The sequence below is a fragment of the Phalangium opilio genome, unplaced genomic scaffold (genome assembly GCF_054372755.1).
Source record: "Phalangium opilio isolate 3A_F unplaced genomic scaffold, DU_Popi_V2 ptg000043l_1, whole genome shotgun sequence".
Lineage (NCBI taxonomy): Eukaryota > Metazoa > Arthropoda > Arachnida > Opiliones > Phalangiidae > Phalangium > Phalangium opilio.
Genome location: NW_028324167.1, coordinates 2,523,228 through 2,540,432, shown reverse-complemented (window position 1 = coordinate 2,540,432; position 17,205 = coordinate 2,523,228). Strand labels below are relative to the sequence as shown.

Below are 17,205 nucleotides of genomic sequence, written 5' to 3'. Positions count from 1 at the left end.
GAAGTTTTCTGAAACATTTTCTTACTATCCGTGACCTTGGCTTCACCGCTCTACGTCTAAGCCTTGCCCCTATATTGTAGCAGTCGGCGGGATCACACGGCTGAACTTATTTTTAGTTTGTGATACTAAAAGCGCTCCCAAGGTAGATAACACGGCGAACTAAATTAGTTAAAAATATATTCTGGAATCGCGATCGGAACGGGCTTAGATCATTTCGGAGGCTCCGGTAAAATACACGATATGATTGTATTAAGACAATTCTCATTCATAACAGGTTTGGCTGTACTTGATTTTTTCCATGGTCACCATTTCATTGGTGTTATCTGCGAGACCACGATCCAAATATACAGCTTTTAATCACTTTCTAAATATATTTGGCATTGTACTGTATCAAGGTACGAACAACACAGATTTCGAGTCGTGAGAAAGAACAAACGTTTTAATGATGAAAAGTTCCTGAAATAGTTTGATTATTTAAATATGTGTCTTAACGAATTTGTTTCTTCTCACGCTTTAGTCTTGGCAGTTTTTCGCCAGTCTCTAAATAGCCCAAACTTGAACGTTTTATACTCTGTCGTAATTTCTCATCCAAACCGTGATTTTATAATTAATCGTAAGTAAAAAACTTGTGTTAAGACACTAGCATCACTAGAAAGATCCGGCGTTGCCTGTTAGCTTGCCAGGACATTATTTTTCTTTACGGGTCATTTTAGAAGAAGACGTCATGTTCAACTCTGAAATCCATAAGATATGAGAGAGTAAACCAGAATACTAAATTCAAGGGATTTACTACGAGTTATTTTGGGGCAGGGCCTATATCAAGCCGGTCCGCGACAATTTGTCCCCGCAGATTTGGTTTTAAGACAAATTTGTCTAGTAACAAATCGCTCTCGGAACACTTGGGTCTCGGAGCAAGGTCTCGAGACACTTTGGTCTCGAGACAAATTGGTCCCGGTACAATTGGGTCTCGGGACAAATTGGTCCCGGTACAATTGGGTCTCGGGACAAATTGGTCCCGGAAAAATTGGGTCTCGGGACAAATTGGCCTTATTCCTGATCAGCGCCACCGAGGCGTAGCGGCGACTTTTGGAACTATAATAATACGGTAGCCAATCAGAGGTGGCGCTGGAGTCGATGGACTCTGATGGAGATCTGTTATTTTCCCGTTTTTGATTATTACCGCTTCAACTTCAAAACACATGTTTAAACTAATTATTATTAACCTAATAATCTCCAAATAGACCAAAATCGAATGAAAACTTACTCCGAAAGTCTTATTTCATAATATTAGACAGAATAAGAAAGGTAAAATCAACTTTTAATACTTTTGAAACCATATCGCTTGTTAAGCCTTGGCTATTCACATGATTTGGAAAGATCATTTGCCATGAAAACTATTACATTAATCGTGTTTGCAATATCGGATTACTTGTCATTACAGATTACACATGGCCAAAAAAGTTACCAACATTTGTTGCGTAGAAATATGTAAAAACCAGGATCAGTCGCTTTCCTATCATTTTTATCCAAAGGATAAAATTCTAAGGCAGAAATGGTTCGATGCCATTACCGCAGCACAGGGATCCAATCCGCTTGATCTCAACAGTTCAAGAGTTTGCTCTAAACACTTTCTGAAACTTGACTATTTCAACACCAACACTTTAAACCGCAAAAGACTGAAACCTTTCGCTGTTCCTTCAATATTTGAAAACACAAAAGTGGCGCGCGATGTATCTTCAGATACTATTAACGACGAAACTTTGGTGAAACGTACTTTTTATCATTTGAGCCCAGATGAGAGAACCAATTTATTAGAACAGGAGGGAGCAGTGCAAATTGACTTGGAAGAGGTTTTTGATCCCTCAGATATATCAGAAGTTATTTCTAGTCAAATTGTTTCAGAAACTATTCCCAAGGAGAGCAATTTAGAAGAGGGTAGTGATCAAATCGAAAACACTAAAGGTATTTCTAGTCAAACTTTTCTGAAAGAGACATTGTATCCAAGAGATGATTATCCGGAAGATCCTCTACCACTAATGTTAAGAGAAGGCACAGACCAGCCAAACGATGGAACGCCATTAATATCATCATCACCAGCGAGTAGCGGAATATCGTTAAAATCATCTTATAGTCCATATACTCCAGGCCAAGTAGAACTTGTACAAAAACAACTTGAATTGTTAACATTGCGAAGCAAAGAGAAGTTTACTGTAACAAAGTTTGTAAACGATGATAAAGCAATCAAATACTTCACGGGCTTCCCTTCGTATGAAGTATTCTGGGCGTTCTACCAACTCTTATTGCCAGAGTGTAGTAGACTGAACTATGTAGGGCAAGAAGCGTCTCAAATGACTAGCAACAAGGACAAGGAATCATTCGTGGTCAAACCTGGAAAGCCAAGAAAATTAAATCCTGTTGAAGAGTTTTTCATGACCCTCATGCGGTTAAGGCGAGGAGAGGAGGAACAAACTCTAGCATATTTGTACAATCTGTCGCAAGGCCATGTATCAAAAATTTTAAATACATGGATCTTATTCCTATATGAGCGCGCTATGCATTTCCCAGTTTGGCCATCAAAAGAGAGAGTTGAAGAGTTAACATCGAAAAAAATGAAGGAAAAATATCCAAACTTGCGGCTCATAGTTGACTGTACAGAGTTTTATCTGGAAAAACCTTCCGCCTCTGAAGCCCAGAGGGAATCATTTAGTTCTTACAAACACTGTAACACAGCTAAAGCTCTTATTGGGATGGCAGGGTCAGGCCATATTACTTACTGCTCTAATCTCTACGCTGGGAGAACTTCGGATAAGAAGCTAATTCTACATTGTGGTGTTTTGGACATGCTAGAAAAAGGCGACGCGGTGATGGCTGACCGAGGTTTTGATATATCCAAAGAACTTGCTAATAAAGAATTAGAACTAATCATTCCAGAATTTTTAAAACAACGGGATCAGTTTACCTCAAAGGAACTCTCTGACAGCCGCAGTGTCGCTGAGGCTAGAATTCACGTGGAAAGAGCCATTGGTAGGATAAAAGAGTTTAAAATTTTAAAAGGACCTATTCCTCTGACTTTATCTCCAATGTTAGAGAAATTTTTTGTAGTTTGTTGCCATTTGTCAAATTTTACTGGACATTTAGTCGCAAAAATATTGTAAATAATTCTTTATTATACGAAAAATAAATGTTTACAAGTGCTTAAGTTTAGTTAAGCGTTTTACTGATCATTTACTAGTTTGACCAAAATCGATAAATTTAAATTTCGTGATTGAATGTTTAGAAGCTTCTTTTAGGGTGGGAGGTAGTAGTTGGTAGTAGCAATAGTATAGAGTGCTGTCAGAAGCGCCGGTGTGACGTCACCGATGCTGTTTTCCCATAGAGAAAAAACGGTAACTGTCATGGCCGCCCATTGCTAAAGGCAGACTCGTGACGTTTAACCTTGGATCTGACGTCACAACTGACAGCACTCTATATTGTGCTAACTTTTAGGAACGTTGCCAACAATAGGTCTAGGAGGAGCATGATCAAGTGGGCTATGATTCTCGTCTCCTTGTGATCAGGGTGAGAAATAAGGCGGTGACACTGGGCAAATGACCAGTTTAAAAATTTTCCTTATTTCTCACCCTGCTTGTGAAGTTGTGATCAGGGTGAGAAATAAGGAAATTTTTTATACTGGTCATTTGACCAGTAGAGCCCAAGGGTTTCAGTTAAAAAACTGGTCAATGACCACTTAATATTTCTACATAAAGTCAGAGCTGCCCTGAAAAGGTTCTAGGTTTTATATACTGTCTATTTGTTTTATACTTCTGCTATAACCCACTATTAGGAATTTATTATTTACTAAAGATGGGGAATTTAAGAAGTGGTCACGGTGACCACTGGACCCCCAGGCATTTAATAAATAAACTGGTCAAAGCAATTTTTAAACTGGTCATTTGCCCAGTGACACCGCCTTATTTCTCACCCTGGTTGTGATGTCTAGTTTAAAAAAATCCCCTTACCCTGGTGGAGGACAGTTTCCCTATTTTCTATTTTTCTTATGTTCTGAATATGCTTCTGCTAAATCATAAATGCCATTGCATGAAAGAGTGAGACAACATGCTCTATCTTCTTAAATAAATCTTAGTATTTTCACGAAACTAGAGATTAAAGTGTAAAATGTCAAAGCGTAAAACAGCAGATGATTCTTCAGTAAAGCCCAAAAACAAAACCAGTCTTGTAGCTTCCAGGAAATTTTCCGAAGAGTCAGCGCAGAGGCTATTTTGCCTTTGTAAGCAGCCAAAAGACGATTGCCAAACAATGATTCAGTGTGAAACTTGCATGGAGTGGTATCATCCAAAATGTGTAAATTTGGAAGAAGAAGAAAAGCTCAACATGCTACCAGAATCTTGGTTATGCTCAGCGTGCATCGACATAATGGCAATCAACCCAAACATGTCAAAAGAAGGTATAAAATCTATGAAAAACGAAAACTAACAGATCCCCATTGTAAATACATGGTTGGGAGTCTGTTAATGCTTGTTACAATCGAAGGATGAGTAATTAACTTCTTGCATAAAGGATTGCTTCGTCTCCAGGGACGGGTTACACCAAAGGAAGGTTGGGGAAATAAAGTCGAACTTTCAGATTTGTCGGACAACGTAGCTGAAAGCCATGCTCTCACTAAACGTGAAAGACAGCAAGGCTTTATGCTGTTTAGAGAAGAGAAAATTTTGGGCATCGAGTCAAACCTTCGAGGTAGCAAATCATAGTTTCAAGAATCCAATATTGCCGAAAGAAACATTTTGGGGTAATATTTATAAATTAAATTTTCACCGATTTAGGGGACTTGGTTTTTTTCCGAGCTTCATGTGATGCTGATCGGAGGCCAACTACATACAATATGTTTGCCTGTTTCGTCATTGCTAGCGATCCTAATAGAGTTAAATGGATAACATGCTCATGCCCAGCTGGAGTTAATGGTGATTGCAAGCATTCCGTTGCTTTACTGTACCAGTTGTTGGATTGTATACGATCAGGAGATGAGAAGTTACCATTACGGGGTACTTGTACAAGCAAGCTTCAGATGTGGCATGTGAAAAAACCGCAAAGCGATGAGCCTCTTCTATTTAGTGATTTGGAATTTGTGAAACACGAGTCCAGTAAAATGAACAAAGCCGTTTTGGGCAGCTCGATTAGGACTTTCAATGTAATGCCTGCTGACGCAAAACCAATATCTAAAGAAAAATTGACAAACTTTGTGAAATTGTTTGAAAAAATGAACTTAAATCTCCCTGTTATCGGCACCATCAAATCAAACGGATGTGTTCCAGTTATACCTAAAATTTGCCAAAATTCTGATTTAGTTGACAGTTTATGGGAACAAATTGATAAAACAGCTGACAGAGAAAGAAACGAAAGCGTAGTTAACTTGACTGAAAATGAACTCGCGGTTTTAAACAGTATAAAAGTCAACTTGGCTTGTGCTAAATACGTAGAGGTCAAAACTCGCTTGCAAAGTAAATCAAACTACTGGCACAAGCAAAGAAGTCACAGGCTTACGGCTTCTATGTATGGAACTTTCACAAAAATGAAGGAAACAACAGATCCTGTAAAAACATTCCTCCAAAAACGATCTTTCGTGACAGCTAAGTCTTTAGACCACGGCCTGAAATATGAATCTGCTGCATTTGCTTTATTTCGAGAGAAAATTAATATGGAAGAAAATACGTCAGTTGGTTTGATTGTTAATCCAAAATTTTATTTTCTTGGAGCCAGCCCCGATCGCTTAATTAAAATTGAAGACCAAATATATATTGTGGAAATCAAATGCCCGTATTCCATATTTAAAAATAAGGAAAACATTAAAAATAAAGCGGCGTCTGGAGGTTTTTATCTTTATCTTGATGAAACGACTGGCGAGCTCGAGCTTCATAAAAATTCTGATGTGTACCACCAAATTCAAGGACAATTACTGGTGTGTAATCTTCCTGTTTGCTTTCTCGTCGTGTATGTACCACCAGAAAACATTGAAATATTGATGATAACGAAAAATAATGACTTCATAAATAAGGTTTTATATCCAAAACTAACAAGCATATATTATATGCATCTATTACCTTATTTTGCCAAGGAAATGTTTGAAAAACCATCAGATGATGTTGGTAAACTTACAAAAGATGTATTAGCAATGGAATAGAAGTTTTGATTTTAACTTCCATTAATAAAACCATGTACTGCCAAAATAAATAGCCAAGGCTTAACAAGCGATATGGTTTCAAAAGTATTAAAAGTTGATTTTACCTTTCTTATTCTGTCTAATATTATGAAATAAGACTTTCGGAGTAAGTTTTCATTCGATTTTGGTCTATTTGGAGATTATTAGGTTAATAATAATTAGTTTAAACATGTGTTTTGAAGTTGAAGCGGTAATAATCAAAAACGGGAAAATAACAGATCTCCATCAGAGTCCATCGACTCCAGCGCCACCTCTGATTGGCTACCGTATTATTATAGTTCCAAAAGTCGCCGCTACGCCTCGGTGGCGCTGATCAGGAATAAGGCCAATTGGTCCCGGAAAAATTGGGTCTCGGGACAAATTGTTCTCTGGACACGAAAGTCTCGTTTTAAGAAATTATCACCCCTTCAGCATTTACTTAACCCAGCGAAATTTAACCCAACCAGAACAAACCAAACCAAACCTAATCTAACTTAACCTAACCCAGCCCAACCTAACATAGCTAAACCAAACCTAACCCAACCTAACCTAACCTAACCTAACCTAACCTAAGCATATCAAGCATATTTTGCGTAAAATTGAGCTCTAAAAGGCATGCCTGAATTTGGTAGCGTTATCAGCGTATTGAGAATGGGCATCGGCATTTCCGCAAAATCTGCCCTACGACTCGTTCCACGCGTACAGTCACACGACATTGACCAAAACTACTAAAAAATAGAGACACTGCTACTACTTGAAAAAATTGGTCTTGACATGCCCCTTCATGTACTTTATCTTTTTCATATGTATAGAATGTTTCTTACAATTCTGACCGCAATTTTTAAAGATGGTCTCCGATTCGAGATGATCTTTGTTCATACTAAAGAGTAACGTACCTGGCAAATTCTAGCTTCCAAGATAGAGCGGTTCGAGCTGAGCGTTGATTGCCAGACAGTCCGTTGAGACTTTTACTTAATAATAAATGGACAATTCTGAATTATTTTTAGGAAACTCCGTGAAAAAGGAGCGTACATTTCCAAGAGTGTACTGGAGTTTGTGGATGCTGGCTTTCTTCAGCATTTCATGTTTTATCTTGTCAAAATTTCTATCTTTACTGACACCTAGAAGTACTTCGATACCTTGGCTGACTTGTTAAAATTTCCCGACGTCATTCCTCGAATCCCTTCTGAATCAGTCATTCACTACTTCTTGGCGCTAAAATACATAACATTAAAAATGCGTCAAGTATAGGTTTCAATTTTTTATATTTTCTCCCTTCAATTAAAACAAATAATTATACAACTATTTTAAATACTAATGGGACTAGCTATGCCACCGGTTCACCCATGTGTTTTAACTATTTATGGAAAAGAAACCAAGGGGTGCGATTTACCTGCACAGTGATAAATTTTTTATATCACGCGTTATGATTTTTCAGCGTTACGCTCGTAACGCAAACCTCACAACGCAAATTTTAAATATCACTCTGAAATGCGATTCAACGACCTTTGCGCTATCTAGCGGGGATAACTTAAAGTGTAAACAAAGAAAATAATTTAGGGCGCCAAAAATTTGAATTTTGTCGTCTGCTCGCGAAAATTTCAACAATATTGACGGAATAACCACATTTACAAATACCAACAATGCCTAGAAAACGTGGGAAAAAGGTTTATGAAGTGCAACTGAATATGTTGCTAAGTTTTAGGAAAGAAAATAAAGACGTAGTAATAGGAACTTTTAAATTCTCGAAAATTAATTATGATTAAAGATGGAATCAGCTTGTCGCAACGCGAGTGGCTAAAAGTGCGCCTCTTTTTAGTGTAAAAAAAACTAAAATAACAACATTGTGGAAAGTGTTGCAATAAATGAGCTAATTAGCATTAATTTGGAAAAGGAAGCCACATTAAAGGGTAATAACTTATCCGTAAATGGGGAAATTTATTCAGTTGATAAAACTTGAACAAAAACAAACGCACATTTAGCCGCTTATGCCGCAACGAAACTGCGCCACGAAGGTAGTGCAGCTGTGGAAAAAAAGTAAACTATTAACCAATACCATAAGTTCGTAAGATATGTTCTATAAGTTTGTCACTGGTTACTGAAAGCTTGTCATGAAGTGACGTAGGGGAAACTTCATAGATTCTCGTAAAGCGACGCCTGGTGAAGGGCTGTCAAAGGCTTTATACAGACTAAAAATGAAGATGGACTGCAAAACCGCGTGTAGTCAATTCTCACGTTGTTCTCGAACTACCTCTCAGCATATGGGACTTACGAGGTTAACGCCCTCTTTTCGGAGAGTTGTTCTGCCAAGGCTACGAAGCGCGTTCGACGACAGGCAATGTCAGCCACTAACTAAAGGCCGCCGACAGGTTATGGCAGCGCCCACAGAAAACATCTCGTAAATCCCGTATAGCATTAAGAAGTATAGGCAGTGTCATACTTATGGAGCATATCTTATAAACTTATGCCAAAACAAACAAACTTTCAAGGACACGCCTCCATGCTGTACAATATTCCTCACGCCACGAGACACCACTAGTGGCATCCCAAGCTCACTGCGTGTGAGAGGCTAGCCAACTCTAGCGGTGTCTCTAGGCGTGAGGGTAATTATCTAGTATGGAGGCTTGTCCCTGGTAGTTTGTTTCCCTGCATGTAATATGCGCATCGGAATTATTATTCAGTACTATAATAAATAGCTTCTTATAATAAAATAGCAACATATTAAATCGATTATAAGTATTGAACTTACACTTCAATAAAGGCAGAAAACAAATGCTTACTTTACTATCGTTTGAAATAATTGTGGGCCTTGGCTCAGTAAAACTCTCGCAGAGCCTCAATTAAACTATAGTCAGTGGTAAGTTAACCGAAAAAGCATTCGAAAATAGTTTTTTCGGCAGTTCAAACGCTTGGGTATCATCTCTAACAACTCTTTCTCTATTTAAATTTGTTCTTTCCTCAATTTAATCAGCGCCCAATAATTGAAAAAGCATCACGGAGGGCAGCCATTTTGAATTTTTGCGGGTAAAATATTGGGAAAACGTTTATAACGTTCGTGATAAACCTATAACGCCAGCAAACGGATGGCGATACGATATCCCCGACATTTGGCGTTATGATAACGCGTGATATAGTAACGCCGACACGTGAATCGCATTTTTTCAAATTTAACGCAAAGTGATATCATAACGCAAGTTTTCTTGCGTTAAAGCCATAACGCATGCCTGCTGAATCGCACCCCAGGAATTTTCTTGCCTATGTAGACACCAAACAGTAGTTATACCCACCCGTTTGAAATACCAGCATTATGCTGTGTTTTTTAAAAAGTAATATTTTTTACAACTTTGAAATTAGAGAAAAAGATAATCAACCATAAAGCTAAATTGTCTGGAATAAGGCGAACTTAGCGACTTAATGGGTAGGGGTAACCCAACTTAAGGTAATGCAATCAAACCACTCCTAAGACCTTCCCATAGGGTTACTAATATCAATCATATAGTTTGGTCAAATTCTGTATCGAATTGTGGTTGTGTATAAAAACACACATAAAGACAAACAATTCACTTTCTCAAATCTATAGATTGGAGAGAATAAAACATTAAATGTGTAAAAGCAAAGTATAATCTAAACGATGTGGCTATAAAGGAAAATAAATAAAAACTCTTCTGACAATCCTTGTTCTCTCTTTCTGAGCGGTGCCGGGTTACAAAACAAAAGCTAAATCCCTCACCCGGACACATTTTTGCTATTTAACAAATAAACTTGTTCAGAATATGTGACAAAAAACTTTAAAATTAACATTAAATCAAATAAACAATTTACTCCAGGATTTAATTTTTGTAGATACCACATAAATAAAGGTTCATCAAATTCATTGTTAAAACGCCACGTTGAAAGAGAGATAGAGCAATAGTGCAATTTTTCTGCGCATTTACAGACCTTGGAGTTCATGCAACTCCGTACAAAAAAACCAATAAATAAACTATTGCTCTTTTAGCTAATTTTTTAATGTTTATTTAAATATTATTTATAATATAGACAGAGTAAGCCGTTTTAATTATTTTAATAAATATTTCATCTGAAAGACTTATCTCCAGGATACTTTGATTGACAGGATTACGTATGTCAGAGCTCGATAAACCAAGTTCAGCATAATTAGATATATTATGTAATGAAGGAATTCCTCCTAAATAAAGAAACAATTTAAAATCAGTAATAATATATTTCTTTTCAATCTCAAAAAACGAGTAAATTCTTCAAAATAAATACGAAGATTTCAATTAAAGATCATTTATAATTAAAATTAAATATATGTTATACTCTATGAGCTTTATGTAATATTTAAGGCATAAGTAAAACCAGGAGTTCATAATAATATTATGAACTCCTGGTAAAACTAAATCATGCACCGACTTATTTTTTTTTTTTTTGAAAATGACGTTGTCGTGCTATATTCGTAACTTACTATATCAACACCATAATCTTTAAGAAGGCCGCTACCGTCCGGAAAACAGATTTGCATTCTGAAATACGTTTTAAATTAACTCTAAACCATTAATTAAAATTTTGAGTCCCATAATAAATATGTGGATATTTACTTGGAACTTCCCCATTTTCTTGAACTGCTGTGGGAGCGCGTCAAAATCTATCCATTTTCTTTAAAAGGATGTACAATGCGTTTTGAAGCGGAACGGGCCCCGACATTTAGGCGCCGGTCATTTAGGCACCGCCACTTAGGCGCCGGGACAGTTAGGTGCCGCGAAATTTAGGCTCCGCGACAATTTGGCACCGAGACATTTAGGCTCCGCGACAATTAGGCATCCAGACATTTAGGCTCCGCGACCATTTGGCACCGAGACATTTAGGCTCCGCGACATTTAGGCGCCGGTCATTTAGGCACCGCCACTTAGGCGCCGGGACAGTTAGGTGCCGCGAAATTTAGGCTCCGCGACAATTTGGCACCGAGACATTTAGGCTCCGCGACAATTAGGCATCGAGACATTTAGGCTCTGCGACCATTTGGCACCGAGACATTTAGGCTCCGCGACATTTAGGCGCCGGTCATTTAGGCACCGCCACTTAGGCGCCGGGACAGTTAAGCTCCGCGACAATTTGGTGCCGCGACATTTAGGCTCAGCGACAATTTTGGCACCGAGACATTTAGGCTCCGCAACAATTTGGCACCGAGACATTTAGGCGCCGAGACAATTAGGCGCCGCGACATTGCCGTAAAATGTTCGTGAAAGATCTGAGATATTTAATAAAGGAACAAAACCAGTACATTTAGGCTTATATACTTTTTATTCAACTGACATCAGAGTTCAACCATGTTGTTGTTTATCTTCATTGACTTCCCAAAATAATTTATGCCTTTTCCAAAATATCTTTGTTTATCTTCATTGACTTCCCAAAATAATATGCCTTTACCCAAAATATTGTTGTTTATCTTCATTAACTTCCCAAAATAATATGCCTTTTCCATAATATTGTTGTTTATCTTCATTGACTTCCCAAAATAATATGCCTTTTCCAAATTATTGTTTATCTTCTTTGGCTTCGAAAAATAATATGCCTTTTCCAAGATATTGTTGTTTATCATCATTGACTTCCCAGAATATTTTGCCTTTTCCAAAATATTGTTGTTTATCTTCATTGACTTCCCAAAATAATATGCCTTTTCCAAGATATTGTTGTTTACCTTCTTTGACTTCCCAAAATTAATGCCTTTTCCAAAATATTGTTGTTAATTTTCATTGACTTCCCAAAATAATATGCCTTTTCCAAATTATTGTTTATCTTCTTTGACTTCTCAAAATAATATGCCTTTTCCAAGATATTGTTGTTTATCATCATTGACTTCCCAGAATATTTTGCCTTTTCCAAAATATTGTTGTTTATCTTCATTGACTTCCCAAAATAATATGCCTTTTCCAAGATATTGTTGTTTACCTTCTTTGACTTCCCAAAATTAATGCCTTTTCCAAAATATTGTTGTTAATTTTCATTGACTTCCCAAAATAATATGCCTTTTCCAAATTATTGTTTATCTTCTTTGACTTCTCAAAATAATATGCCTTTTCCAAACTATTGTTGTTTATATTCATTGACTTCAAAACTTAGTTTAGGGTATGTTTTTTTTATTATTTTAGGATATGTTTTGTAAAATCAGGTACGTTTTCGTGTCCTTTAATGGGGATTGCGAACATAGTCATGCCGTGACGCACAGTGACAAAACACGGGTTGCCAAATTGAGAGGTCATTACGGATTTTTAGAAGAAATAGTGGAAAAGGTTTTGTCACGTAAATGTCTCGACGCCTAAATGTCGCGGATCCCTAAATCATCCTATGAATTACTGATGATTTACCGGATAAATTACCGATAAATTACCGGATAAATTACTTATGAATTACTGATGATTTACCGGATAAATTACCGATGAATTACCGGATAAATTACCGATGAATTACCGGATAAATTACTTATGAATTATCGATGATTTACGGGATAAAATACCTATAAATTGCCGGATAAATTAACTATACATTACCGATTAATTATCGGATAAATTACCGATGAATTACCGGATAAATTACCGATGAGTTACCGGATAAATTACCGAGGAGTTACCGGATAAATTACTTACGAATTATCGATGATTTACCGGATAAATTACCTATAAATTGCCGGATAAATTAACTATATATTACCGATTAATTAACGGATAAATTACCTTTCTGTCGCAAATTTATGGTAGTTTTTTTTTTTTGAAGTCTCTATATCGTCTATTAAAGCACGTTGACTGTTGAGCACTTTATACCTTGTTCAGGTCCTTATACAACGAGAACCAGGAGCAGATGACAAAGGAGTCTTGGACGCTAGCTTCCACAATATAGAGGGCAATGGCACCCGCTTACGTCACGGTTATTAACCAAAATCATTACGCCAGTGCCACCACTCGTAGGAAATTTGAGCTTTATTTTCCAACCAATAGCGTGGCTGCAAAGTCTCGAAAGGAGATCTGGGAAATCGCGTCTGGAAACTCTTTTTAAAAATACGCATCGTCTGCTTATAATTAGCCTAGGCTTAACGAGTATTAGAGTTTAAAAATGGATTTCAACGGCTTTTTAATCTTTTTTGGGACTAAAATTGATAATGAAAAACCCAGCGAGTAACGTATGTACACTATTAAAAAACTAAAATGTGTTTCAGTGCCAATTTTTTTCTAAATTTCTTCTTGAATTAAATGATAGCTACAAGAGGTTGGGAAAAGAAATCACTCACGATCTTTTAAAACCCAAAAAGTAAGAGACGGTGATTTCGTTTCCAACCTCTTGTAGCAGTCAATTAATTCAAAAGAAATAAGGAATATTTTGGCCCTAAAACACATTTATAACATTGTGTTTCGGCATCTTTTAAAACCTTGCTTTCATCTTTTGAAAACCCGACCCCAATCATTCCAGTGGGCACAGATTGTTAATTAAGCCTTGGCTTACCTGGGTATTGACTATTTAGTGGGTTGAAGTCACAAAATGAAGTTTTATCTTAATACCAACGGTTACAGCTGTTTGAATAAAGTAATTAATTATATTGTGTATATTTATGTCGCGATCGGATAAGACGAACCTCAGTATCCACCGTTAGTCCGTTATTACAAAAAAAAAATTCCGAGCAGACTTTGGTGCCAGATATAGTCCACCAAAAACATCGTCTGCTATAGTAGTAGGGACTGTACAGATTCGCAGAGATCCAAGATGGCCGCCACCCCAAGATGGCGGCCAGACCCTCATCCACCAGACTCAAACCAAACTTTCCAGACAAGTCTGGACTAGCCCGAGCTCCTGCCTGTTAGTTTCATGACATCACCTTCTTAACTTAAACCAAAACTAAAAGCTATATTCAACCTTGACGTCATCCTTAGCTTGCTGGCCCGAACCTGCCGCCGTATTCTGCAGGCTTAGCCTTCCGCGCCCACTTGGATTCTCGTCGCTCATTGGTCCATGGAGAACTGGATTCTGGCTTTTGATTGGTGGCTTAGGTTTCGAGGCGAAATTGGATTCTGGGCTGAGATTGGATGTTCATGCAAGCAAGGAAAGATAGTGGTTCAGTTCAGTTAGCTTTTCAATTGACACTGAACGTACGGTGTAATGTCAGCATTTTGTGTCGGTTATCGTCAAAGGTCAGTGCAATAACCTTTAACCTCTATGTTTAGGTTCTTTACGCCATCTATTTCGTGAACCTTCAAATAGCAGACTATTTTCCCCAATTCCCACATGTTTAGGGTTAGTGTACTGTATCTCGGTAACATGACTCTGGAATGGAAGTTTATTCAAGTATTTAATGTGTAACGATAGTGCACTTTATGGTAGACGAAGTATAATTTTACATTTTAATAATATAACTTCACAATCTTTAATAAAATATAGCATTGTCGTCAAAAACCTTGTAGCAGAGGTGTTTTATCATTAAACGGGGCGTGTGTAGCTGAACCATGCAAGACTATCTAAGATATATTGTGCGCAATACACTGGTTAGGCTTTAGAGAGCCTATTTGTCTTTATGAAAGAGAGATTCCAATGCACAGAAATTGAAGACGTAACTGTTCTGATATACCATTCCAGTTCACGGGTAGAATGTATCATGTCACCAAGTAATAAGCTGAGAAAAACGAGCGTAAAAACGCTGCTGTAGGTTGAAGAAGCCTAAAACAATAGATTTTCGGTTATAATTCCCGGGTTTAATCTTGGCATTTCTAATTTCTGTTAGTCCTGGATGAGTACTAATTGTTGGTATCGAGTACCTTGATCGAATATCAATACACGTACTTGTACCAATAATAAGTGATACATATCGTGAAGATTACCAATTACATGAATGACATTCGACATATAAATGCTAGAACGAAAGGACACCATTAAGACTTCACCCTGTTTCGATAGTGTCGCACACTCTATGGTATAACCTTGAATGAAACGTATCTTATTGATTGCGTTCAACTTATTTTGGCTTTTGAACTAACGATTTAACTGACGATGTAGCTTCTCCAGTTTCACATATAAAGACGACACACTTCTATATTAGGCAAACTTACACTCTACTATCACTTAAATCTAAGATTTGCCTAAATGGTCAATTTGGCAAACGAAAAAGGCGAAACAGGAAGCTTCTTGTAATATGTTGGCTTCAATCAGTTTTATTCATACTTTCTACCAAAAATCTAATTTAAAATTAAAATTATAATAAATTTATACAGAACGATATTTCAGAACATATTGCTTTATTTTGACCAGTTTATGAAGAAACGTTGTCGCTACTCTCATGACAAGAGAGCAAATTTTTGCCGTTGTCATACAATTGTTTATTTATAACATTTTGCATCCAAATGTACCTTCAAACACAAGCAGGCTGATGTTACTTCATTTGAGGTGACATTAAGTAGCAGCAAATCCTGTATATAGATAGTTTACACAAATGGAGCATAAATGAAACTTACACCAGAAGGCCGGGCTGCATGGAGGACAAAAAGAGACGGGTTTCTGTCCTCCTGGTGTAAATGGTATGATTCCTCCAGATGTGCAAATCCTGTATATTAAGATCAAACCTTTGTGAAGCCTTAAAACATTATTAAATTTTTGTAATATTTTCTAAATAAAGTGGTAAATACATGGTATTTGATGTTAATTATAACAATTTCAAGTATGTATTATAGATTGAAGCGTGGACGTTATCAATATTGACTGTAGTAGCCCATTCGTGTGACACTGTCAATTATACCACTGTTTTATCCCAAATCTTTAGCACAACAAAAACTCATTTATATTGTTAGACACTTCATTAACCATATTTACCAGTTGAACGTACTGCAACATTTACTTTTAAACCCATCTATCATAATGTCTTTCTTTGATTATATCACACGTACAGTCAATGGTATCCCATTGGGGTAGGATTGCCTATGGGGCTGTGATACTTTGAATGGTTATACTGAATGACGTTTCTGTCTCATTACCCTTGAGTGAACCCACTTCAGCATATCAGTAGGATAATATTATATACTATAATTAATATTCTATATTGCATTAATTATATAATTATTATGAGAATTGAATGGCTTTAATAATGGTCAGTTGGCTCATTCGATGCTCATGTTATTTAATAACGACGCAGAACGATAAATGAAGTCACATTAATGATTAAACTTACATAACACCTAAGCAGAACGATAAATGAAGTCACATTAATGATTAAACTTACATAACACCTAAGCCTTGGTTGAAATAATTTTCGATCACGAGCTGAAACGTCTTACACTATAAATGAACGTTTACTTTTATTCAACTATATTGTCACAGATAATTTGCAATTGATAAAATAAAAGCATACCTGTTCAAAAAGTTTAAATAGGCATCCGTTCTTAGCAAAATATTAACCATACCGGTGTACCCAAGTCGCCTCTAACAATGATGAAGTGTAGTCTGCTACGTTCAGCCTCAGAAACTAAACCAAAAGCACCGGTGAGTTAACCGATTGATGACGCTGAACGATTTACCAATCGAAAAACCGTATTTCAAATTTGGTGGACATCCGCAATTCAATTTCGTCTTGAAAGTCGAAACCTAAGCCGCCAATAAGAAGCCAGAATCCAGTTCCTTTACGGACCAATGAGCGACGAGAATCCAAGTGGGCGCGGAAGGCTAAGCCTGCAGAATACGGCGGCAGCTTTCTGTAGGCCTAAAGTTAATAAAAACACAGATTTTAAGACATCAGATATTTACTTTTTATAAGCTGTACAGATATGTGTAATAAATAAATACAAAATATATATTACAAAATAGTCAACAACTAGCAGAGATAAACATACATGTTTTAATGAGTTAATTTTTCACGTTGACCCCGTATCGTTATTTGACTCGGAAGGGAGATCAGTAGGACGGCGTCGTGGTTTATTTTCCAATTGTTTTCTGCTTCGCCGCTCAATTTCGTAAAGAGTTAACAAAACGTTGACTATTAACCC

General features: G+C 37.0%; 2 protein-coding genes and 2 long non-coding RNA genes across 4 annotated transcripts; 2 read left to right on the top strand and 2 right to left on the bottom strand.

The window, feature by feature from the left end:
* Positions 1-1,448: 1,448 nt before the first annotated feature.
* Positions 1,449-3,155, top strand: LOC149677353 (uncharacterized). The gene has a single exon (XM_089837351.1). The coding sequence runs from the start codon at positions 1,449-1,451 to the stop codon at positions 3,153-3,155; it is 1,707 nt and encodes a 568-aa protein (XP_089693477.1).
* A 709-nt stretch (positions 3,156-3,864) lies between these two features.
* LOC149677352 (uncharacterized) lies at positions 3,865-6,287 on the top strand. Its single transcript, XM_089837300.1, has 3 exons — positions 3,865-4,444; positions 4,558-4,734; positions 4,821-6,287. The coding sequence occupies exons 1-3, from the start codon at positions 4,156-4,158 to the stop codon at positions 6,173-6,175; spliced, it is 1,821 nt and encodes a 606-aa protein (XP_089693426.1). The 5' UTR covers positions 3,865-4,155; the 3' UTR covers positions 6,176-6,287.
* Positions 5,716-6,540, bottom strand: LOC149677351 (uncharacterized). The gene is made up of 2 exons (XR_016366371.1): positions 6,280-6,540; positions 5,716-6,212 (listed from the first exon to the last, which is right to left on the bottom strand). It is a non-coding gene; the product is annotated as an uncharacterized LOC149677351 (long non-coding RNA).
* Positions 6,541-15,596: 9,056 nt separating this feature from the next.
* On the bottom strand, positions 15,597-16,148 carry LOC149677350 (uncharacterized). The gene is made up of 3 exons (XR_016366416.1): positions 16,040-16,148; positions 15,856-15,983; positions 15,597-15,773 (listed from the first exon to the last, which is right to left on the bottom strand). It is a non-coding gene; the product is annotated as an uncharacterized LOC149677350 (long non-coding RNA).
* Between the last annotated feature and the right edge of the window lie 1,057 nt (positions 16,149-17,205).

Coding starts and splice junctions, on each gene's coding strand:
- LOC149677352 (XM_089837300.1), top strand. CDS start 4,156: ATGTCAAAGCGTAAAACAGCAGATGATTCTTCAGTAAAGCCCAAAAAC. Junction 4,445..4,557: donor CCCAAACATGTCAAAAGAAG/GTATAAAATCTA, acceptor TCTTGCATAAAG/GATTGCTTCGTCTCCAGGGA. Junction 4,735..4,820: donor CATCGAGTCAAACCTTCGAG/GTAGCAAATCAT, acceptor TCACCGATTTAG/GGGACTTGGTTTTTTTCCGA.
- LOC149677353 (XM_089837351.1), top strand. CDS start 1,449: ATGGCCAAAAAAGTTACCAACATTTGTTGCGTAGAAATATGTAAAAAC.